The sequence below is a fragment of the Drosophila navojoa genome, chromosome 3, assembly GCF_054131105.1.
Source record: "Drosophila navojoa isolate 15081-1374.11 chromosome 3, UAZ_NAV_1.0, whole genome shotgun sequence".
NCBI classification, from domain to species: Eukaryota; Metazoa; Arthropoda; class Insecta; order Diptera; family Drosophilidae; genus Drosophila; species Drosophila navojoa.
This window is the reverse complement of record NC_142891.1, coordinates 20,668,899-20,691,915: the sequence shown is the minus strand read 5'-3', so window position 1 is coordinate 20,691,915 and position 23,017 is coordinate 20,668,899. Positions and strand designations below refer to the sequence as shown.

General features: G+C 41.3%; 7 protein-coding genes and 1 pseudogene across 16 annotated transcripts in view; 4 read left to right on the top strand and 4 right to left on the bottom strand.

The window, feature by feature from the left end:
- The window catches only part of LOC115562757 (glycoprotein endo-alpha-1,2-mannosidase), a 93,400-nt gene extending 89,539 nt beyond the window's left edge, over positions 1-3,861 (bottom strand). Inside the window, exons 1-3 of one of the 2 annotated variants that reach the window (XR_016196535.1) lie at positions 2,507-3,861; positions 2,219-2,447; positions 1,371-1,898 (exon numbers count right to left, since the gene is read on the bottom strand). Coding sequence is in view for 1 of the 2 variants with exons in the window: in XM_030384810.2 (XP_030240670.1) it covers positions 1,629-1,898; positions 2,219-2,447; positions 2,507-3,477 (1,470 nt within the window). In the remaining variant the exon portion in view is untranslated. Of the gene's footprint in view, positions 1-857; positions 1,899-2,218; positions 2,448-2,506 lie in introns of those variants that run through there. The other variant, XM_030384810.2, reaches the window with a different exon arrangement.
- Lam (Lamin) overlaps positions 1-11,193 on the top strand; it is a 114,421-nt gene extending 103,228 nt beyond the window's left edge. Inside the window, exons 1-5 of one of the 5 annotated variants that reach the window (XM_030384808.2) lie at positions 7,099-7,286; positions 7,819-7,876; positions 7,961-8,448; positions 8,508-9,211; positions 9,272-11,193. In XM_030384808.2, coding sequence (XP_030240668.1) covers positions 7,977-8,448; positions 8,508-9,211; positions 9,272-9,967 — 1,872 coding nt within the window. In that variant the 5' untranslated portion in view covers positions 7,099-7,286; positions 7,819-7,876; positions 7,961-7,976 and the 3' untranslated portion in view covers positions 9,968-11,193. Of the gene's footprint in view, positions 1-7,063; positions 7,287-7,818; positions 7,877-7,957; positions 8,449-8,507; positions 9,212-9,271 lie in introns of those variants that run through there. The other 4 variants (XM_089258161.1, XM_089258163.1, XM_089258162.1 and 1 more) reach the window with 4 other exon arrangements.
- tomb (tombola) lies at positions 2-1,237 on the bottom strand. The gene is made up of 3 exons (XM_030384803.2): positions 1,112-1,237; positions 606-832; positions 2-543 (listed from the first exon to the last, which is right to left on the bottom strand). The coding sequence occupies exons 2-3, from the start codon at positions 769-771 to the stop codon at positions 2-4; spliced, it is 708 nt and encodes a 235-aa protein (XP_030240663.1). The 5' UTR covers positions 772-832; positions 1,112-1,237.
- Hel25E (ATP-dependent RNA helicase 25E) overlaps positions 3,891-23,017 on the bottom strand; it is a 113,678-nt gene continuing 94,551 nt past the window's right edge. Inside the window, exons 1-8 of one of the 2 annotated variants that reach the window (XM_030384811.2) lie at positions 6,801-6,936; positions 6,330-6,595; positions 6,046-6,269; positions 5,798-5,981; positions 5,609-5,727; positions 4,585-4,716; positions 4,105-4,507; positions 3,891-4,040 (exon numbers count right to left, since the gene is read on the bottom strand). In XM_030384811.2, coding sequence (XP_030240671.1) covers positions 4,027-4,040; positions 4,105-4,507; positions 4,585-4,716; positions 5,609-5,727; positions 5,798-5,981; positions 6,046-6,269; positions 6,330-6,528 — 1,275 coding nt within the window. In that variant the 5' untranslated portion in view covers positions 6,529-6,595; positions 6,801-6,936 and the 3' untranslated portion in view covers positions 3,891-4,026. Of the gene's footprint in view, positions 4,041-4,104; positions 4,508-4,584; positions 4,717-5,608; positions 5,728-5,797; positions 5,982-6,045; positions 6,270-6,329; positions 6,596-6,800; positions 6,937-23,017 lie in introns of those variants that run through there. The other variant, XM_089258168.1, reaches the window with a different exon arrangement.
- Oscillin (glucosamine-6-phosphate isomerase Oscillin) lies at positions 11,487-14,656 on the top strand. 4 transcript variants are annotated; one of them, XM_089258172.1, is made up of 6 exons: positions 11,487-11,904; positions 12,400-12,512; positions 12,580-12,707; positions 12,775-13,316; positions 13,521-13,572; positions 14,455-14,656. In XM_089258172.1, coding segments are annotated over exons 2-6 (822 nt in total). In that variant the 5' UTR covers positions 11,487-11,904; positions 12,400-12,414; the 3' UTR covers positions 14,457-14,656. The 4 variants fall into 4 exon arrangements, with proteins under 4 accessions (XP_089114298.1, XP_089114297.1, XP_030240678.1 ...); XM_089258171.1 differs by lacking the exon at positions 13,521-13,572 and having other exon boundaries at positions 11,490-11,815; XM_030384818.2 differs by lacking the exon at positions 13,521-13,572 and having other exon boundaries at positions 11,490-11,894.
- On the bottom strand, positions 14,675-15,826 carry LOC115562758 (uncharacterized). The gene has a single exon (XM_030384812.2). The coding sequence runs from the start codon at positions 15,641-15,643 to the stop codon at positions 14,675-14,677; it is 969 nt and encodes a 322-aa protein (XP_030240672.1). The 5' UTR covers positions 15,644-15,826.
- On the top strand, positions 16,458-17,888 carry LOC115562749 (uncharacterized). The gene has a single exon (XM_030384793.2). The coding sequence runs from the start codon at positions 16,768-16,770 to the stop codon at positions 17,359-17,361; it is 594 nt and encodes a 197-aa protein (XP_030240653.1). The 5' UTR covers positions 16,458-16,767; the 3' UTR covers positions 17,362-17,888.
- On the top strand, positions 20,282-21,550 carry LOC115562750 (transforming growth factor beta-1-induced transcript 1 protein pseudogene; annotated as a pseudogene).

Sequence of the window (23,017 nt, the reverse complement as noted above, 5' to 3'; positions counted from 1 at the left end):
TTCAAGCGTCATAGACTTTTATGATGGTCTGCAGTCCGCGCAAGAATTCGTGAAGTATTACTTTGCCCACCTGCACTTCGGTGAGGCCTAGCTCCTCTGCCTCGGCAGCTTGAACTAGGATGCACTCGAGCAGCGCCACATTCACGGGATGCTTGCACACATTCACCTCCTTTGGCAGCGTCAAGGCTGGGCTTGGTATGTGCAGTGATTGCCCCATTGCCGGTTGGGACGGCTGCTTCTTGACAGTAGCAGCAGCAGCCACATTTGGTGGCGGCAATGTGATGATTGTCTCAATATCCAGGTCGGGCAGCTGTAAAATTTGTGACGGTGTAGCTGCAACTGGTGGCGCAGCACCCACTCCAAATTGTTGTCCAGCAAAAGCAGCCGAGCCAGGAGCCGGCTTCAAATGGATGTTGATGCCCGCCTTGGCGGCCGCAGCCGCTGCCTTGGCACTAAGAGCGGCGGCTCGTTCCCGTTTCGCGGCCAGTGCTGTTTTCTTGGGCGGCGTCGCCACCGCCAGTCGCTCCTCAGTATTGCGACAGCCTGCAAGATATTGGATATTGGATATTTATAGACCCATTGATTCAACTGCCAATAGAGCTTACCAATGCACTTGCAGTAGATGGAACAAATGACCATGGACTGATAGCAATCGCAGTAGTTCTTGATGCATTGCGAGCGCTTGCAGCAGCAACCTTTGGGTGCTTGTTGCTTGGGCTGACGCTTCGGGTGCTCTTTGGAGAGGCAAATGCCTGATCTTATCTGAGACATAATTTAATTTCTCAAGCGATTGCTGCTGTCTCTGACAGCGGCTGTCACTGAGGGAAATGCTCTAATGTAGCAGAGAAGGGTATATTAGTTTATTTTTTCTCGATTATATGAAAGTATAAGGTTTAAATTGCTAACGGAACTTAGAACGATAAAAAGATTGTCTCTACGCAAATGAACGTTTACACGAATAAAAGTCGTGATTTGTTTTATATGATAATAAATGTTTTTTAATTCTTTTTCGTTTCGCACTAGTAAATCTATTAAAGCTTAGTTAAAGTAATTACATATGTTTTAATATATTTATACTGTATGTGTAATAAAGATAAAATTTGTTAAGTACCTTTCGTTTAACAAGTGTTAATAAGCTTTTGTTTTTATATTTTTCTTTAACAAATAGTTAATTCTTGCTACATTTTCTATATGTGTATATAAATGTATATAATCTGGCATGGCTGATGATATTGTTTTAGTTTTTATTGTTATTGATGTTAGTAGTACTAATCGAAATCTAAAAAAAATTTAAAATAATTTGGCGCTGCTTTATACGACCAGGCCCTAGTTAGTAGTTACCTAAATATACATATATAATATATACATACATATGTATATAGTTTTATGCTTTTGGCAGATACATAGATAATTGTTCTGGTTGCTATATAGGCATATATAAGTAGTAGAAGACTTGTTAACAGTTAAGAAAGTAATTGAGTGGCAATTGCAATTGATTGCATTTAAAGTAAACGCACACCGAATGGAGGAGGCCGCTCCACGGGGTAAGGCAACACATTGAATCGACGATATGAGTTTGTTCGCGAACTGACTTCGATCACGAATTGCGCACGCATAAACCGTCTGGCTCAACAAATCGTATTATTGAGCAGCTCGTAACAGTTCAGCGCCGCACCCGCTGCCGCCGACGCCGCCTCCTGACGCGTCTTCAAGAAATTACCCACCCAGTGGGCCGTCAGATCCAGATACTTGGTACGCGAACCGGGATTGTAATCAAGGAAGCCGGCACGTGGCACCACCTCCTCAATTTGGCTGCCATCGGGCCAATTGTTGTAGCTAGCTATATTGATGAATCCCACATGGTTCAATATTGCTGTGCGCCAGGCAACGCCATAGTACTGTAAATGGAAATGGCAAATATTTAGCTGTGTCGTATATGGGAGCAATTAAGTGTGTCGAAGTCGTGGCTGCCCGACTAGCAGTCACCCTATCAGCAGTTGCTATTCAGTGATAAACGAATATGTATTTAAGTTATATATCGATATTTATCGATATCTTAAATATCTTATGCTCTTTTGTTGTCATAGAGGCATGATTGATATTTATAAATTTAGGCAAGGCCTATTCCCAGTCCCTCTTAAAGGAAATGATGTACACACCCTGAGGGGCTTCTTGTTGGCATCTTACATGTTAAATGCTAGCATACCCAACCACTTACCCGCCCGTTGCTCCTGTGCCGTTGTATATCCCCGTGACGTGGAAATTTATTGCGCTCCGCAAAGCCCGGACCCACCGTTGGCACGAACAACATTTTATAGGACAGCGCATAGGACTTGAGATATGACCAGTTCTTCCAGGTGCTGGCAAAGACAGCGCCATTGCTTGGCAATTTGCTGTAGAACCCATCGAAACACAAGCGACGCAGCACATCCGCATGACTCTTGAGCCTGAACAACGGAAGACGTTGATTAGAACAAGGAAAGACCTAATACGATGTCAATCCTACCTGATGTGCCCAATGAACAGTGCGTCGAGCACGCGACGTAGTCCGCCCACGTTTTTGGGCACGTTCAGCTGTTCGGCCAGCTCCTGGGCTGTGGGCCGGCACAGCTGACGACCCAGGCTCTCGCTTAGTTTATAAGCATTGCTCACATACAAAACGGGCAACAACGCTGCACGCGATTGACTATACACGCGATAGAAGCCTGGGAGCTCCACATATGCCGCAATCTCCTGCAGCTGCTGGCGCACAAACTCCAACGTCCGATTGCCGGCCACGCTCAGCTCAAAAGTGACGCTGAGATTATGCTGTGGGGCCAGCTCGAGGATTTGATGCAGAAGCGCCGGATCCGAGGGCCGCACAAAGCTCAGTATGATCACGCCAATGCCACAGCTTCGGATGTTCTCGAAATGCTGACCCAGCAGCTTGGCACTCGGCTTATATAGGCCCAAAGCCGGATAGAAGGCGGTGTTCAGGATCTTAACGGGCTTTGGAGTGGTCAGAGGCAGAGCCACCTCATTGGGATGCTCTGGCTGCGGCAGTGGCGGTTTCTTGGACTTGTACCACGGCACCGGAGCCGTGTAAAAAATGTGCACAGCCGTGGCCAGAGCATCGACAGTGGTGCGCGTCTGCTCTGCCTCGTTGTCCCGCTGCTGCTGCTTCACCTGCTGCAGGCGATTCTCCATGATGCGCGCCTTGATCTTATGCTCGTCATACTTCTCCGGCACAATGACGCCATTCTCCCGATGGGGCTGCAGCACGGCCACAGCCTTCTCTCTGGGCTGCTGCAGTTGCTCCGACCGCGGCTGATAGGCGCGCGCTATGAAACGTTCGTCCAGCAAACGCTCAATGCTCGAACCACTTGGCCCCGAACTGCCCAGCAAAATGATGCAGGTGATCACAATGAGCGCCACAATCGTCACCAGCAATAGAATCTTCACCTTGCGACGCGTTTTCACATATTTTTTCAATAACATTTTGATTTACTCGATTTGCTCTTCACATTGTTTGGCCTAACTCTGAGCTTCTTCTTGTTTTTCGTTTTTATACAACCACCGTACGTAATCCAGCCCCGCGCCCGCTCAAGGACCTACCCTTTGGTAACCCTACAACAGCCGGAAACTCAAGATGATTTGCGCATGTCCCAAAACGGACACAAAAAAAATATATAAATGAGCTGGACCAGCAAGCAAAAGGATTGGATTATGTATTTTCTTTATATATTCAATTTTATTACATTTTTCGATTTTTTTTCCGATTCGCTCTGTATGAAATGATTGCAAATTGAATAGATTATAGAGAATCCATAATGTTAAAATAAAACTAATATTCAAAATGTAAAGAAAATAAAACAAAATAATTGTGTAATATTAAATTATTGTTATTATACTTGATAATGAATTGACTTTTATTATTCTACATCAACACTTTGATGGGATTGTATTTTTATTAGTTATAAAGTAAAGTTTATAAAAATTGGTATCTTTTTTTATATGTTAAGTATTTCATATCTCCATGCGCTGTGACTAGCGTCCCTCAACTGGAAAAAAAACATTAGACCTGGTTAAATCAAAGCCAACATTTTAGATCGTTCAAGAACTTACTATATGTAGATAGGTCAATTTCCTCGGGCAGTTCACTAATGTTGACATCGAAACGATCCTGTACTTCGTTAAGTATCTTGGCATCGTTCTCATCGGAGACAAAGGTTATGGCCAGGCCCTTGGTACCAAATCGACCAGCACGAGCCACACGATGCAAATAGGTGTCCGAGTCCTCGGGCATGTCATAGTTAAATACAATATTAACACGCTCAATATCCATGCCGCGGCCAAAAAGATTGGTAGCCACCAGGATGCGTTTCTGGAAGTCCTTGAATTGCTGATACCGATTCAAGCGTTCATCCTGATTCATGCCGCGATGAATGCCAATGGCCGGGAAGTTCTGTTCGGTCAAAAGCTGAGCCAGGGCCACACAACGTTGCACGGACTTGACAAAGATAACGACCTGAAATGCAAAAAAAAACAATTAATATATCTCATGTAACAGTTAAAGATTACGAAGACAAGGTGCAAAGATATTACTTGATTGAACTCGAGCACATCGAGAAGTTCGAACAGCTTCTTGTTCTTCTCGTTCTCCTTCAGATTGACATAGTGCTGCTGCAGGCCGTGCAGCGTCAGTTTCGCCTCATCGTCGACGTACACTTCCATTGGCTAATAAAATGAAATGGGTTTTGTTTGCATTTTAAGAGAAAAACGATTATGATTGACAAATACGAATTACAACTTAAGAAGCTAAGGTACGCCTACGAATTCTACATACGGCCACGCTAAAACCATCATCATCAACTAGAGTATGTATGTACGGGAATTTAAATGTTGTTGTGGTTGTTCTTTGCTGCGGCCACGGCTGCGCATCTGTAGCGTCTATCATCACCTCAAAATGTTGTGCGACAGGATAGCTAGCGCTCCATGTGGACATCAGTCGTATCAGTAGATGAATCGGAAACATTATCCGTTTTGACTTTTTGATTGACAGTGGTAGTGTTCTTTTTTTTTAATTCGTATAGGATTTTGATATGTTGGTTGCGTTGCGATTTGAAGTATGCGTTTATTGTTATATTTTAATACTGGTTGGCATTGGCGTTAGAGGTTCCCGCGTTTAACCATTTGAAAAATGGGTTTCTGGCAGTTATGGGCAAAAATTTTATATCTTTTATACGCATTTAGCGCGTTTCCGATTGAAGTTAACGCGTTTAACCATTTAGAAAATGGTTTTCGATAGTTATGGATAAGGATTTATCAGGTATGTTATACGCTTGTAGCGCGTGCTCGTTTTAAATTTACGCGTTTAACCATTTAGAAAATGGTGTTTAGAAATTATGAGCAAGATATCGGTAACATTGAATCAATTCAGGATTCTTGTTTAAAATTAACGCGTTTGAACCAGTTCAAATAAGTTTGTCTGGTTTTAGGTATAAGGCAAAAAGTGTGACGATTGTTTTTTGGTAGTTTTTAGGTTGATTTGAGTGGCGTGCGTGTTTTCGCAATATATTATAGCTAGTGGTCGTAATAGTAGTAGTAGTAGTGCGACGTAGATATTTACATCTTGCATAAACTTTTTGCAAACGGGGCGAATCTCTTTGCTCAAAGTGGCGGAAAACATCATAACTTGTTTGCCGTGTGGTGTGCTTCGGAAAATCTCCTGCACATCACGACGCATATCTGTTAGAAGCAAATAGAATCAGAGTGTTAGCAATATAGGCATATATTTAATATTATTGTTAAGATTTACCCAGTTGCTCTAACATCTTGTCACACTCGTCCAGAACAAAGTGCTTCAAGTGTTTCAGGTTCAACTTCTTATTACGAATGAGTGCCAAAATGCGACCTGGTGTACCAACAACAATATGGGGTGTGCCATTCTTCAGAGTTTCCTCATCCTTTTGAATCGCTAGACCGCCAAAGAATACAGCAACCTATCGAAAAACAAACTAAACTGAAACAAGTCTTATGAATAAATTGTAGCATAAGCTAACTTACCTTAACTGTGGGCATATATTTGGAGAAACGTTCGTACTCCTTGCTTATTTGGAATGCCAGCTCGCGTGTGTGACACATGACCAAAACATGGCAGGTGTTGTTATCAGACGGTTCCAACTGCTGCAATGTGGCAAGCACGAAAACTGCCGTCTTACCCATACCGGACTTGGCCTGGCATAAAATATCCATGCCAAGCACAGCTTGCGGTATACACTCATGCTGAACTGCAAATGTAATAAAAACATGAACAACTGCTCACACGCACAACTGTACGCTTTACTTACCTTCTGATGGATGCTCGAAACCGCAATCAACAATTGCACGCAAAATCTCTGGCTTTAGCAAGAAGTCACGAAAACCGGAGCTGTGAATGGATACATAAGTACCCTTAACATCTTTCTTTGGTGCCTCCTGGTTCTCAACAGCAGTGGTCTCGTTCTGCTCTTCATCCTCGTAGTCGAGAAGATCGTCATTATCAGCCATTTTTCTGTTTTTTTTTTTTTCTTTACTCGTATGTGCGTATATGCCTAGCAAGAACTCTTTTACGATTCTGTAAGAAAAAATGGCTTTTGTAAATGAACTACTTCTGTATGTGTAGTTGTAAATGCCGCGTTTTTGTATGCCAAACCGGCATATGCTCGCCGCCATCTTGTTTTTCGGTATACTGAATCACACAGCGAAGGCTTGCAACATTTTGCGAAATATATTTTGTCTTAAGTTTGCTATTTTTGGGCACACTGATCAAAATATTTTACCTCTTGTACGTTTTTATTATGTATTTACTCTTCTTTTTTTTGCAAAAGTAATAAATATTCCTTAGCTAGATTGAAAAAGTTTTACTGACATTGAACGTGACGTCGATAATGCAAGGAACCGTTTTTGCTATTGTAATCGATATATGTAGCTTTTCGATAGACGTGAAAGTCATATATTCGATATATCAACATCAAAGTTTCAGAAAAATGTAGTACAATTTAAATCAACAACTAAAAAAAATATTTTTAAAGATTATGGTTGCATTGGATGTACAAATGACAACGACTTGAACAATATCACGGCTTAAATTAAAATCAGAGTTGCATTGAGCATTCACGATAACTACAATTGATGCAATGAAATATCGATAGTGCCAGCGTCAGTCTACTCAACAGAAATTTCACGTCGGCCGCGTTTTCTAAGAGCGATATAAAATTTTTTTTGCCGTTTACTTGTGCATCACATAAATAAATTACAATAACCATGTAAGTCTACTTATTGTTTAAAGTGTGCAGTTATATGAAAACGCAAACACATCGAGTGAAGAGTGCAATTTAGTTTCAATGCTCGAGATTCCCTCTCAAAGTTTCCAATGCGCTTGCCCCCTGCAGCTGCAACAAAATGCCGCTGTAAAAGGGCAAATTGTGAATTAAAAACGCCATATTGTGCAATTCCATGCTATTAATTGTATGTGCCGCAGCTAAGAGAATTTTTAGGTTGAGTGCTTGTGTTTGTATATAACATATATAACAAGCCTTTTGCCGCCGCACCCGCGTATTTTTCCCCACGCCCATAAACAAAACGCCGCAAAAGTCACTCAATTGGTTTTTTTTTTTTCGTTCGTTCGCTTTAGTACAGTCGCTTGAGTGAAAATTTTGTGTTACGCTCAAAGAGCGATGAGAGCAGAGGAACTCGTTTCGCTTTCATTGCGCTCTTTCATGCTTTTTACTCGTGTTTGAAGAGTTTTTATATTTCTTTTGATATTTCTGTTTCTGTTTCTGTTTGGAATTTTATCAGCCTAAAGCAAGTGATTGCGCGCAAAAATAATTCGAGCTAAAAGCATAAGCATAATAAGGTCAGTTTAAAGTCTGCTTTAGAATTCCAATTATTTGCATATTTATTTATTAATATACCATATCGTTTTTTTTTTTGTCAGTAGCAAGTGAACGTTAACAATGTCGTCTAAAACTCGACGCGCTGGCACCGCGACGCCGCAGCCCGGCAGCACTTCGACCCCTCGGCCTCCATCATCTGGGCCACAGCAACAGACATCGGCGTCGTCGTCGCAGTCGCAGTCGCAGCCGCAGCAGGCGAGCAGCCCCACGCGCCATTCGCGCCTCGTGGAGAAGGTCGAGCTGCAGAATTTGAACGATCGTTTGGCCTGCTATATTGATCGCGTACGCAGCTTGGAGACGGAGAACTCGCGCCTCACAATTGAGGTGCAGACCACACGTGACACCGTGACCAGAGAGACGAACAACATTAAGAATATCTATGAGACGGAACTGCTAGAGGCACGTCGCATGCTCGATGAGCTGGCACGAGAACGTGCTCGTTTAGAGATTGATACCAAGAGGCTGTGGGAGGAGAACGAAGAGTTGACCGCACGTCTAGACAAGAAGACGAAGGAATGCAACACTGCTGAGGGTGAGTTTACATCATTAACAATAATCAACCCTCCATTGATTGGCTGATTGTTATTTTAGCTAATGCCCGAATGAATGAGTCGCGTGCCAGTGAGCTGAGTAATAAATATAACCAGGCCAATGCCGATCGGAAGAAAGCCGTTGATGAACTGAATGAAGCTCTCAAGGAACTGGACCGTCAACGCAAGCAGCTTGAGGACTCGCGCAAAAGTCTTGAACAGGAGACTCTAGCGCGTGTGGATCTGGAGAACAATATACAAAGTTTGCGTGAAGAGCTGTCGCTTAAGGATCAAGTGCACGTTCAGGAGATTAACGAGTCGCGTCGTATACGCCAAACTGAATATAGTGAAATCGATGGCCGTCTCTCGTCCGAGTATGAGGCGAAGTTGCAGCAATCGCTACAAGAGCTGCGCAACCAGTATGAGGATCAAATGCGCTGCAATCGCGATGATATCGAGGCCTTGTATGAAGCCAAGATACGATCATTACAAGAAGCAGCGGCTCGCACGCACAGCTCAACGCACAAGTCAATTGAGGAGCTGCGCAATTCGCGCATTCGTATCGATGGACTCAATGCCAAGCTCAACGATATGGAGACGGCCAATGCCATGTTGAACACGCGCATACGGGAGCTGGAACAGCAGCTGGACCATGAACGCGAACGCCATGCAAATGACATTGCAATGTACGATAAGGAATTGAATCGTTTGCGCGAGGAGATGGCACAACAACTGCAGGAGTATCAGGATTTAATGGACATTAAGGTAGATATATATACAATTCAAACAGCTCTCTTGACTAATAAAAATTTTGCTTTATTCTAGGTTTCCTTGGACTTGGAAATCGCCGCCTACGACAAGCTGCTCGTGGGGGAGGAGGCACGTTTGAATATAACGCCAGCGAATTCGGCTACGGTGCAATCGTTCAGTCAATCGTTGCGTAGCTCTCGTGCCACGCCCTCACGGCGCACACCGTCGGGCGGCTTGAAGCGCAAACGTGCCGCTGTTGAGGAGTCCGAGGATCATAGCGTATCCGATTTTTATGTATCGGCCAGCGCCAAGGGCAATGTGGAAATCAAAGAGATCGACGCCGATGGCAAATATGTTAAGCTGTATAACAAGGGCAACGAAGAGGTCTCCATTGGCGGCTGGCAGCTGCAGCGATCGCTTAACGATAATGGACCAGTGACAACCTACAAGTTCCATCGTTCCGTGAAAATCGAGCCAAATGGCACAGTGACCGTTTGGTCGTCGGATTCGCGGGCCACGCACGAGCCGCCATCGAACATAGTGATGAAGCAACAAAAGTGGATGACTGGCGATAATACCAAGATGGCTCTATTGAATAGCGAAGGCGAAACGGTTGCCAATATGGAACGCAACAAGCGTGTTGTCTCCACACATACGTCATCCTCGCGACTCAGTCGCCGTCGCAGCATTAGCGCCGTTGATGGCAACGAGCAGCTGTACCATCAGCAGGGCGATCCCCTGCAGACGAACGAGAAGTGCGCGATTATGTAATAGCCAGCCAACCATAAAGATAATAATATATACACACACATGGAGACACAGGCAGACAAGCACACACAAACAGACAAACCAACAAGCAAACAGAAACAGACAAAAACAAAAAACAGACGGAATTATAAATTATCAGCTAAGTTATTAATTTTTCTGTGGCTACCCTAAGTAGAAAGAGTGAAGAAAAAGGCGAGCGCAACAAGAGCCAGGCAGCACCACTAATAATTTAATTCAATTGTAAAACTTGCAGTTCCATTTCTATTTAAATGTCTACGATTCTTCCACATGTTCAATATATTATTTAGTTTCTGTGCTTTAATCCCAACACTACCACATTAATTCTTTCCCTAACGGTTACTAATCCCCTTTGTGTTTATCTAAATGACAAATATTTAATTTACGTTACATGTTTCGGATATAAAAAAGAACAAATTCCAACCAAACCCACCCCACCTTCGTACAATCTTAATTTTAAACAATAAGCATTATTTTTGTGAACTTTATTTGGTATATTTTAAATTCTCATTTCTGTATGCCACATAGAATTTACAAAGAAGAAGAAATTAAGAAATTTTCAACTCTTATTTTTGTATTTGTGCATTCAAGTGCTTTGTGAATGCTGAGTTGACAGCATTTTCGATGCATTTGTATGAGTCACGGCTCCAGCATATAAATATAAATAAATATACATACATATAAATATATATATATAGTTTTTTAAGCAGAATTAAAAACAAACAAAAACGACAAGCTCATGTTAAAAGTAATTCAACGAAATATCAATAAAACTCGGTAAATTTACAAACTGTAACTACAAATTTGAGCTTCCCTTTCCCTTTCCTCCCCAGCATACACATACATACCCTATGTGTGTATCTTATGTTAAGCAACTTTTTGTATTGAGAAATATAATTCTAAAAAAAAAAAAATTAAGGAGAAAAAAGAACACAAAAATAGCTGTGCGAGAAAAGAGCCTAGCAATATATTTTTAAAACGAGTTGGAATTTGATTGGTGCGCTCTCGTAGGTGCTCAATAGAATGTTTCTTTTTATCATAGATTTTCGGCTGAACCGGTTTTTCCTGCAACAAGAAAAAATCAGCTCAATGTGGGTGTGTCCATGTCAAACTACATATTCTAAAGAAGAGAAATGAAAAGAACACTAAAATTTAAATTTTAAACTTAAGACTACATGTAACTGCTAAATAAAAAATTATGTTTCATAGAACTGTGTTTTGCACTCATAGCGAATAATTTCAAGCTGTTGCTGAAAACTAATCAGCCCTGTTGTAGGGCATATTTTCTAATATTTCTCACCGCTCATTCTATGTTGAGTTATTTTTAGGCATTCGTATGTATGCATGGCATTGTAAAACGCACTCAATTATGCGAACAGTCTGGCAGCACCAGTCAGTTAAGCCACTCAAAATGAACGACTCTCCCGCTCACAAATTCACACTCACTTTGACAGCAGCAAGTTCATTCAACTGTTGTTGCTGCGTATTAAACGCTATCTTTTTGGAGTATTTTTGTCTCTTTTCTTTTAGTTGGCAATTGTGGTTGCTGCTACAGTGACGCTGCAGTTGATAGCCGCGGATCACTGCGTTGCACCCCTTGGAGTTTTTTTTTTTTTTTACTTGATAACGCCTTTTGTAAACTAAAGGTTATGTTGTTTGAATTGCAGCTAAGCGATTTCTCTTTAGCACTAAGAACGCGTTCCACACAATATGTGTATTGTATATAAATTGACAGCCAAATTGAAGCGGCGCCCACAGCTTGTATGCCAGTCTCGTCGGCGATTCATACGCTTCACACCTGACCAGAGCTGAGCGCTATCGTTCCGATTGCAAGTGCACGACATTATTATTTATTATTTAATACAACGTTAAATTTTTGTTTTAAAAAGTGATATACGCTAACACTGTGCAGGTGAGTGGAGGTGAGCAGCTTGTCGACCCTCAAGTGTCCCCATTGGAATTCAAGTGCGATTGTCTCTGTCTCGCTCGCTCTTTAGAAGTTAAGAGCGAAAGTGTTTGACTACAGTGAGCGCTCGATTGGTTAAATTATCGCTTGTGGGCGTATTTAATCTGTGCTTAAATAAGAGTAACTTGCAGTGAAAAATAACGGAAAAGAAAAACTTTGTCAAAAGCTAAAGTAAAAGCGTATAGTTCTTAAATTACGTCAGCTTTAGCACGAAATCACTTAATTTCAAGTGTCAAAAATTAAATACATATACATACATATATATTCGTGAATAAAATAATTAAACGACTGTTCATCTTGTTGAATGTACACTATAATTTGAATTTATGGGTAGCATATTAAGTACCGCTATCACTAATATGTAGGATAGATCTAATCAGACCTTATCAAAATGCTCCATAATGCCCCACACAAACAATAAGTTTACTTAGTGTACATTTCACATTTTCAGTACTAAATAGTAAGAATGCGGTTAATTATCCTGGAGACGAGCAAATCGGTGGGCAGTTGGGCAGCCAAATATGTGGCTAAGCGGATCAATGACTTCAATCCGGGACCCGATAAGTAAGTGGAGACGTCTTATCAATAGATCTTATCTTATTAACATCTCTCTTTATCTCTCCCACTTTAGATACTTTGTTTTGGGCTTGCCCACAGGTAGCACCCCACTGGGCATGTACAAAGAACTGATTGAGTTCCATAAGCAGGGCAAGGTCTCGTTTCGTTATGTGAAAACCTTCAATATGGATGAGTATGTGGGTGAGTGGCTGCGATTCTCACCTATCCTATACTTAGGTGTATACCTAAAGCCAAAAGTACTTTTTAGGCCTGCCGCGTGATCATCCCGAGAGCTATCACTATTTCATGTGGCACAATTTCTTCAAGCACATTGACATTGAGCCAGCGAATGTGCACATTCTGGATGGCAATGCGAAGGATTTAGTCGCAGAGTGCAATTTGTTTGAACAGCAGATTAAGGAAGCGGGCGGTGTGGAGCTGTTCATTGGCGGCATTGGACCCGATGGACACATTGCCTTCAATGAGCCGGGCTCCTCGTTGGTGTCGCGCACGCGTGTCAAGACCCTGGCGCAGGATACGCTGGAGGCGAACGCCCGTTTCTTTGACAATGACATGAGCAAAGTGCCCAAGCAGGCGTTGACTGTGGGCGTGGGCACGGTGATGGACTCGAAAGAGGTGATGATCCTGATAACGGGCGCCCACAAAGCATTCGCCTTGTATAAGGCCATCGAGGAGGGCGTCAATCACATGTGGACGGTCAGCGCCTTCCAGCAGCATGCGAACACCTTGATGATCTGCGATGAGGATGCCACGCTGGAGCTGCGTGTCAAGACGGTTAAATATTTCAAGGTATGCGCGGCGCAGGTGCAATTGTAGTGATAATGGATAAGGCGTGTCAAGGTGTTGGTTTTGTTTAGACTCAGGTCAATTGGTGCATGTTAACCACGTAGTTGCTTTTGCTTCTCCTTAATACCGGGTTTGCTTAGTTTTATGACTCCGGAACGTAGATTCCGCTAATATCTGGTTGGCATTTGTTTTCTCACCACTTCACAGGGCATTCTCAGAGATGCAAATGCAGCCGACTCCCCGGAAGCTTACACAAAATGTAAAGTATAGTCAAAATTGCTTGTGCCCTAATGATATTATAATGTTAATGTATTTGATAATAAATGAAAGATTCAAGAGACTAGCGATTACCAAAGCAATTATGTATACTTGTGTCTAGTATCATTTATTATATATATAACGAATGTAGTTAATTTAAGTTATGTGCTAAGAAGGAATAGAAATTATTATTTTTTAAATAAACTGAAATTAAAAACTGTAGGTATAAAAGCAATAAGAAATGCTTGAGAAATGTAATTGTTAGTTTATATATATATAATATTAAGAAAGTTTATTAAAATAATAGTAGATGAACCGGAATTATAAATAAGCCACTAAATTTCTGATCTAGAATTTAAAAGTCACTTCCAGGAACTTTTGTGGCGTTAAGACAAATTCATTTTATATATTCAGTAAGGTACTCAGATATTGATATTTTGGGGAATTATTATAGGATAACTTAAATGTAACTATTGAAGATTTAAGTACATTTATTTAAAACTGAAATATTTTTAAGGCTAAATATTGTTAATAATGAATGATAAGTGTATAAAAGTTCGCTTCAGTATATCTATTCATATTTTCATATAAATTTTGAGCCAAACCTATATTTTAAAATTTTGTTAGGTCTATTTGTAAGTAAAGTGAAAAAATATATTATATTTATTTATACAAAAACGTAGTTAGATTATAAGGTAATTAATATATTTATTTGAGAGTTTTTGATAATCTTTGCTACGAAGTCAAGATATACTTAATGTCATTGTTGATAAATGTCAGATATATTCAACAGACTTATACAATTAGGAATGACAATTGCACCCTTTATAAAATGATTTATTTTGATCTATGTATATTAAATATTTGTAATTTTCTTTTACAGAGCCTAATGGACGTACACTCGCAGCTGATAGAACAGCGGAAGACGGAAACCTAGCCAAGGAGCAGCTCATTCAACTACCAATCTATCAACAGAATTACAACAAATCAAATTTGTTTTACGTTTCTTATGCATTTTATTTGTTCTATTTACTATTTACGCTACTGCTTATAATAAAAGACATTGTCTATATATTTTTATACAATATTAAAAAGAACTATACTCAACAACAACGGCGGCCCAGGATCTGTTTGTCCGTGTAGACGAACTCCTCGTGATCCTCGATCAGGCGAAACAGCTGCTTGGCATAGTAAATGGAGCGCACGGACTCCTCCAGTATGAGCTGATGATTCTGGCCAGCGCGACGCACTTGCTCGTGCAGGAACATGGCCTCCAGGCGCTTGGCACGCTGCGTCAGCTGGCAGGCCTCACTGATGCGCATGCGCTGTTGCCCCTCGTTCAGCCGGCGCTGGACCGTGGGCTGATGACGTGCAGCATTCTGGTGGTACCGGCAGATGTCGCTGATGACTGTCGCGTTCACGTTGTAGATGCCCTCGGTGGCATTGATGATCGTCTGGCAAATGGCCGATGTACCGCTCATCTCACGCTTCACGTTCTCACGGATCAGCTGCTGGAGAACGATGTGCCGGGCCGCCTTCAAGTAGCCGCGTCGTATGTGCCGTCTGCCGATCTTCGAGCGCATCGGCTTGAAGTTGAACACCTGTGTGCCCCACACCTGGCCACGCACGCTGCTCGTCGCCTTGCGCTTGCGCTGCGTCTCACGGAACAGCTGCCGCTTGACACGCTGGAGGCAGGCATTGCGCGCACTCAAGCGCTCCGGCTGCAGGCACATATTCACCTGATGCCACAGCTCCTGCTTAGTACAGAGCAAGGTGTTGGGCGCCCAGTTGAGCTTGTGCACCAGTCCATTGATGATGTACAGCTGGCGGATGCACTCGTTGAGGAAGCTGCGCTTGGTCGGGCTCTGATAGTTGGGATGATTGCTGATTATGTAATGATCCCGCTTATAGACCACACAATACCCACTCTCGCCCTCCAGCATCCCTGAACACTGATACACAATCAGCTGCTGATCCGTGTAGTCAATGGGCGAATTGAAGATGAAAAGCTGATTCTCACCCGCCACCGGAGTGCGAAACATCATTAATTGTGTCGTCGTCTTGCGGTCCATGGCCAACAGGAGTCGTGAAGCGAATGCTGTGGTTCGGCAAGTGTTAAGCACTTTATATATTTAGCAGGTAGCATTTACCGTCCAATGGGTAATGTCCACAGCTCAGGAGATCTTGCGTGTCTCAACTTGTTGTTCAGGTATACGCAATAGAGTTTAGGTAAAGTTTAGTTTTAGTTTACAGTTGTACAGCTCAAGTTATGGTGGAAATTTACCTAGCTTGTGTAGGTTAGGTAAAAACACTGAAGATTTGGGTTATATTTTGTAAAATATCAGAACTATGTTGCTTTATATAATTGTCAATAGGTAGATTATTCAAATTGTAGCACGTGCGCTTGACTTAAGCGGCCTGTTAGAAAAATCATTGAGGTTATGTTGGTATACATTGGTTTGGGTTTGACTTTTGGGAAAAATTTGCTTTCCATCAAAACATTAATAGTTGTTTGTTGCCGACTAATACTGAGCTCACAGCTCATTTGTATTGTTTATTATACATATAGTATTTATTATTTTGTATAAAATCAGATCTGTAATTCTCCTGTTTCAGATATTATGGACATTCATGAACTTCGATTCTCAAACAATTTTCTTTAAGGAGAAGCTCCTAATTAAAAATTAACTATTGCTGTCTCACACAGTTTAATACGAATATAATTTGCTTGAAAACCCTATCGACTCAGCAGGCATACGTGTTAGTCTAAACAATCTTTGTTTCCAGCACTCTGCAGTTAATATTCATATTCATATAATTACATACATATAAATACATACAATACAGAGAAAAGAGTTTGGCAATTACCTAGCAGCAGTATGGAAAAATCTTTATAGAGTTATGCTTAGGAATATACCTTATTAGCTATAAAATAGACCTGGTCTATAAGAATCTGAGTTATTCGCATATTTCGGGTATTTTCGCGCTAATCCCTGACCAGGTGTTGTCTAATGTCGTGACCGCAGACCTAGGTAGCTCGCGTCTACCCATTGTACCTGCTTACGCTTGTAATCCTTTTTGCAGCCCATATCGTATAAATATATATTTGATATAAATCGGGTTTGACAGGTTTGCAGCTGTCAGTGGCGTTTGAGCTGGCGAAGCACGAAGATCATCTCAGAAGATAGCGCGCAGCATGGGCAATGTACTGGAAACGAAAATGTCCTGCGAGAGGCCGGTGGCTGTGGTCCAGCCCATGCCAGCGGAGGAGCCGGCGTCTCGAAGGGAGGAGGCGGAGGCGTGTCCCAAGGCGAATGTCACCCTGCAGTTGTTTCACTATCGCCAGCAAATGGCGCTCAAGGATCAACAGGTGGTCAAGTGGGCCACATCGAAGCTGCTGCTCACCGAGGAGCTGCTCAAGCAACCGGATCTGCCGCAGCAGCAGCAGCAACAAAAACAACAACAACAACACAAAAAGCAACTCGACATGCCAGACCTGAGCATCGACGAGGACAACGATGCTGCGTGGGCGGAACGCCAATTGGCCATGTTAACGGACGACGAGGATGATGTCGATAACGCTGAGAATCTGTCGCCCATAGACGAGGGATTGGGCAACGAGCTGAACCATCTCATCAATTACAGACTAAAGCTGCGCAACACCATCGTCGAGGTGGCCCAGGAGAAGATGCGCAAGCGTGAGAAGACGAAGCTGAAGCGTTTGAAACGCCGCACACTCATCTCCTCGAAGAAGCCCAGCAACAAGGACAAGCATCGGCGCTCATATTAGGAGTTAGAATTGCATTCGTTGTATATATGTTTACATAGAGTTTTAGTTAATATTAGCAATATTTATATATGTTTAGGTGCCCCAGTAAAACGACAAATTAAGCTTTAAACTTAAAGTCAAATTATTTGCTTTTTTCTTCCAATTCGTTTTTGACCCTGTCCAAAGTCGGCTAGCTGCAAAGTTCAATGCGCTGTCCTGTCCCAGGACTCGACCGCGTAACCCTTATTGCATAATTAAAAGCCTCAATTGGCGACCGTCAATACTAATTGGCGACTGGCGATTGGGCTCATTGCGATGCACTGGACAGTTTGCAGCTTCCACTTTGATGAGATCAAGGACCTTTGATGCCTGATTGACTTACATTTTGTTTGTGCGTAATTTGGTTTTATCTGCTGGACAATGAGTGCTAGAAAGAGGCAGAGCAGTAGACACAAAAGTGGGCTAAAACATGCGGGTGGGAGGACGTTTATTTATACAATAATAATAATTAATTATTGATAATTAAATTTTTAACTTTGGGTGAATTAAAGATTCGACATTTAATAAATAATTTTAGTCATAAAAAATTCAGTCAAAAATCAAACAATAATAAAATAAATTGAGTTTCTAACAAATTATATAATAATTGTGTTTAAGTAGAAAATAAATCCGTAAATTGATTAAAGATCCCATAAAAATAAATAAATAAATTGAAAGGAAAAAGTTACAAAATAATTCAATTAAAACAAAAATATGAGAAGGTCGTTAAAATATATTTAAAACATTAAATTATAAAAAGAAAATAATTTTAAGAAAAATATAATAATAGCTAAAAATACTAAAAGTAAAATAAATTTATGTATAATATAATTTTATATTATATATATATTTTATAAATTTATATAATAAATAATTTATAAATACAATTTTTTATCATATTAATTTAACTAGATGGCTCTAAGAATTAAATAAAATATATTAGAATTACTATTATATGCATAGATATATGCATGCATATAAAAAACTGTTATTTAATTAATTAAATATTAATTATATTAATTTGTATATATTAATAATAATTAGTTACATATAAAATTTAATGATATGAATATATTAATAAAAATATACTGTACACATGCATTCATATGTAATTTCTATAAATCTTTTGGAATTTATGAGCAGTGCAAAGTTTCCGGTAGGCATGCAACCGAAATTAGTCACAGTTCGAGCCATTTATAAATTGGCTTCTGAGCAACAGGAAATGAGAAACCACCACTGCAATTCAGGAAGTCGCAGCTCTTAAGGGTAGCTTCATAGAAAACTGAGCTAACGTTTAAATATGAGCAATTAATAAAAATAATAAAAAAGAATAAAATGTGTTTCATCAGAAATTATGAAAAAAATTTAATTAAAGCTAAATACTTGGCGCTTCCGCATGCACAACAATTAAAACACACAAACACACACACACACATATATGCATCTTTGGGGTGTGTGCGTGTGTGTGGTCCAGTCCAAACCAGAGAAGTCACTAAACATTGCCACCCTCTGGAATTTGCCATATCTTTTGTTGTGGTTGTTGTGATACCCTGAACCCATTGAAAATAACAAACTAGGGTAGCATGGACTTCAAAGAGGGTTTGTTACAAAATGGGAAAGATTATCAAGAGACTTGATAAAGCAGATTATTATCATAGGATATAAATGTAGCATATATGGCTATACATCATCTTAACTAAGTCTCATTGACTGAATCTGAATCTGATCTCAAGAACTATAAGAACTAGGCACATGAAATCGAATGAGTAGCTGCACATGAAACATATTCATTTGATAAATATTTCTTTTTTCCTATATCATTCCAGAGCTGTGTAGAATATTTGGTGGCTAGTATATGTATAAAGTATACGTGGGGGATACTTAAGCAAGCATTTTGGCAACTTGGGACTCATATCCATGGCAGAGTAGCTTCCAGTTCGTCACACCCTACTTGTTGCTATTGTTGCCTTGATAGCTGCTCTGGACGCCACGTAGCCAGTGAGGCATTGTTTTTGGCCTGGATGGCACTCATAACGCGGGCGTGAGGCGAGGATTGCTGCGAACATGTCACCATTTCATTTGCTGCTCCAAGGAATTCCAAATTGCCAAGGGGCGAGTGGAGGGGCGCGGACTAGAGACTCGCTTGCCATTTGAGCGACCCGCTCGAGAGCTTGTTATGCAAGTTGAAAGGGAATTTGTGTCAGGCTCTGCTGCTCGCTCGCTGGCGTCTGTCTGCGTATGCAGCTGGAGTGCGTGAGCCGCTGAAGGGCTGCAGTGGGCCACCCAGCAGGCTGGGGCGGGAGCATAGCTTACCAGTTGCATAATTATGATTAAATTATTATATTAAAAGCATTGCATGTCAAATATGCAATGCATGCGTTAATTGCTGCGTCAGTTTCTAATTGCATGCACACGTTAGTGGGGCAAGTTCAAAGGATCCATTTGGGAGCATATGCTCAATGGGCGACACATGTGGACATTTGAATCAAATACTTCGGATTCCATTCAGTTAACTGACACGCTTTGCTTGACGTTTATTAGAGTATTTAGCAAACAATTAACATCTATTTTTGTATTATTTGTTCAAGAACTTACAAGACTACAAATTGGGATTAATCCTCAATTATTGTCGATTTTACTAGCCGGGATCACTATGCAGCATTGCTTTTATAAATATATATTGATATAATTTAAACAGAACAAACAACATTTAAATAGGATTCATATCGATTGCTTTAAAATGATCAACATCTATGCATATCCCAACAGATTTTTGTTTCGATAAACAACTCATTAAGAACTTCAAATCGTTAGCAGCTTCTCATACATTGACAGATCGAAGCAAGCTTTGAAAATGACGTCCTGAGCATATGTTGATACAGCTGGGCTGCTTCAGTGAACAGAATAGGCTGTGCTCATTCCTCACAGAGAGCAGCGAGTGTAGAGATTGTAAAAGTCTCATTTAGTTTTTGAGTCTCACAAAATTAACTCGTTTTTCTTTGTTCTGTTTTCTTCTGAATTTATATCTATATACATATATATCAAAAGTATATATTCGAAAAAATCCAAATTACGAAGAAAAAAACAATAGCACACGCCAACGTTAGTTATTTTCCGATATATACGTCTATGTATATATATAGGCCCCATTCTGTACGTACGTGCGTGTGAGTGTGTGTGTATGTGAGCGTGTATATTCGTGTTCATTCGAAATCGAGACCAGCCTTTGTGCGGACAATTTAGCTGTAGCAATCCAATCGGGAGTCGTCGTCGCCATCAGAGCAGCCAAGATGAGCAGCCAGGAGAAGGACAAGAGCATCGTTTGCCACAAGTGCAACGAGACAATCACCAAGCGCGTGATCACCGCATTGGGCAAGACATGGCATCCGGAGCATTTCCTGTGCCGTCACTGCGACAAGCAGATCGAGGACGCCACATTCAATATTCAGGATGGTGAGCCCGTGTGCAGCGATTGCTTTGTCGAGCGCTATACGAGCACTTGTGCCGCCTGCAAGAAGCCCATCCTGGAGCGAACCATATGCGCGATGGGCGAGAATTGGCACGAGTGCTGCTTTGTGTGCGACGGCGCTTGCAAGAAACCGTTATCGAATCGTCCCTTCTACGAGCGCGACGGCAAGGCCTACTGCAAGCAGGACTACGAGGACATGTTTGCGGTGCGCTGCGCCAAATGCGAGAAGCCGATCACAGACAGCGCCATCGTAGCCATGAATGCCAAATGGCATCGTGATTGCTTCTGCTGCAATCGCTGCGAGAACCCAATCACCTCACAGACCTTCACCATCGAGGGGGACAAGCCCGTTTGCCCCGCCTGCACCTGCTAGGATGGTAGCGCCATGCCACAGACACGGACATTCCATAGAGGATATATCGTACAGTACCCTGGACCATATCGGAATTGAATAACCAACTCAGCAACCACACAATCTAAAACTATCAACCCCTATCTACTTCTTAAAATTACATAGGCAAAAACGAAAGACAACAAAAAAATCAAATCGGAACAAAAAATTCACAAAATAGACCAGACAAAAAAAAAAAAAAAACAAAATATACGGACGAAAATTATGCAATTTTGATTATTACCAATTTATTCTCGCATTTATAGTTTTAAGCGTTAGTGCATCCATCCATCGACTATTAGAATTATAAATGTTACTTGAATCGAAACCGCAGGACACAACCGAGAAAAAATTCACCATGGACAAAATTATAAAAAAAAATTAAACCAAAATTGTAAATAAATTGATATCCATAAAAAAAAACAAACATATATGTATTTTACTTTAGTATGAACAAGTGAGAGCGTTGCAGACAGTTGTCCATTTTTCTTTTTGCCACGCCCCCAATTGATGTATGAATCTTTGTGCAAGTTAATGGAGGATGTCAAAAAGGATTAAGATATATAGTTATCCCGATGTGCACCATCCTCAGAGGGCGTGGATATTCATGCCATATCTTGATTTAAAGGATATAGGAGTTTTTATAAATCAGTATAGAAAGGTTTCGGATCACCACGCCCATGGGGGCGCAGGTATGCCATAGCTTGTTAAGCTTTTGTGGAAAATATAGCTGTATCTCTTTTTATTCTCTTATCTCTTTAAATATTAAAATTCGTTTTTGATAGATTTTCTTTTTGACGCTTAGCACCCAGCATACCCTACTTAGATATAAGATAAAAAACTTTGTTTTTGTAAACTTCGCTCATTCATAAAGATAAGCCGAGTGAGTAATCAGAATCCAAGTGCTACCAGTGCTTTCCCTTCTTATATATATGTTTGGCAAATAAACAGATTCGAGCCCAAAATATGCAAACAATACATAGATAAGAGCAGCCCTTGCCCAATGCACGTTCGCTCAATGAACTCTATTTACCTATGTGTCGTAGTAGAATGAGATGAGAGATGCAGTAGATGAGATCATGTTTCAGCGCGGCTGAGAGTGAGAGCGGGAACTGAAATACATATATGAAATATATATATAATGATCAGCATGAGATTATCTCATGTACATATGTTTGCCAATATATGGGCTATCAGTACGAGATTGGGCTAAGGATTAACCGGTTGATAAGCAAACAGCGAGCGCAGCAGCAGCAGCAGCAGCGGCAGTGGCAGCAACAGGGCGAGCCAGAGGCAGGCTGCAGCAAGGGTGGAAATTGACGCACGCACATTTAGATAAACGCACACCCTCACGCACACACACACACACACACACACACACACACACACACACACACACACACACACACACACACACACACACACACACACACACACACACACACACACACACACACACACACACACACACACACACACACACACACACACACACACACACACACACACACACACACACACACACACACACACACACACACACACACACACACACACACACACACACACACACACACACACACACACACACACACACACACACACACACACACCACACACACACACACACACACACACACACACACACACACACACACACACACACACACACACACACACACACACACACACACACACACACACACACACACACACACACACACACACACACACACACACACATACACACACACACACACACACACACACTCATGCAC

Bases quoted from the DNA above. Each gene is read 5' to 3' on its own strand.
- LOC115562758 (XM_030384812.2), bottom strand. From the start codon at position 15,643: ATGGACCGCAAGACGACGACACAATTAATGATGTTTCGCACTCCGGTG.
- LOC115562749 (XM_030384793.2), top strand. From the start codon at position 16,768: ATGGGCAATGTACTGGAAACGAAAATGTCCTGCGAGAGGCCGGTGGCT.
- tomb (XM_030384803.2), bottom strand. From the start codon at position 771: ATGTCTCAGATAAGATCAGGCATTTGCCTCTCCAAAGAGCACCCGAAG. The intron at 544-605 runs GTAAGCTCTATT...AATATCTTGCAG, and splicing joins CATCTACTGCAAGTGCATTG to GCTGTCGCAATACTGAGGAG.
- Oscillin (XM_089258172.1), top strand. From the start codon at position 12,415: ATGCGGTTAATTATCCTGGAGACGAGCAAATCGGTGGGCAGTTGGGCA. The intron at 12,708-12,774 runs GTGAGTGGCTGC...AGTACTTTTTAG, and splicing joins CAATATGGATGAGTATGTGG to GCCTGCCGCGTGATCATCCC. The intron at 13,317-13,520 runs GTATGCGCGGCG...ACCACTTCACAG, and splicing joins AGACGGTTAAATATTTCAAG to GGCATTCTCAGAGATGCAAA.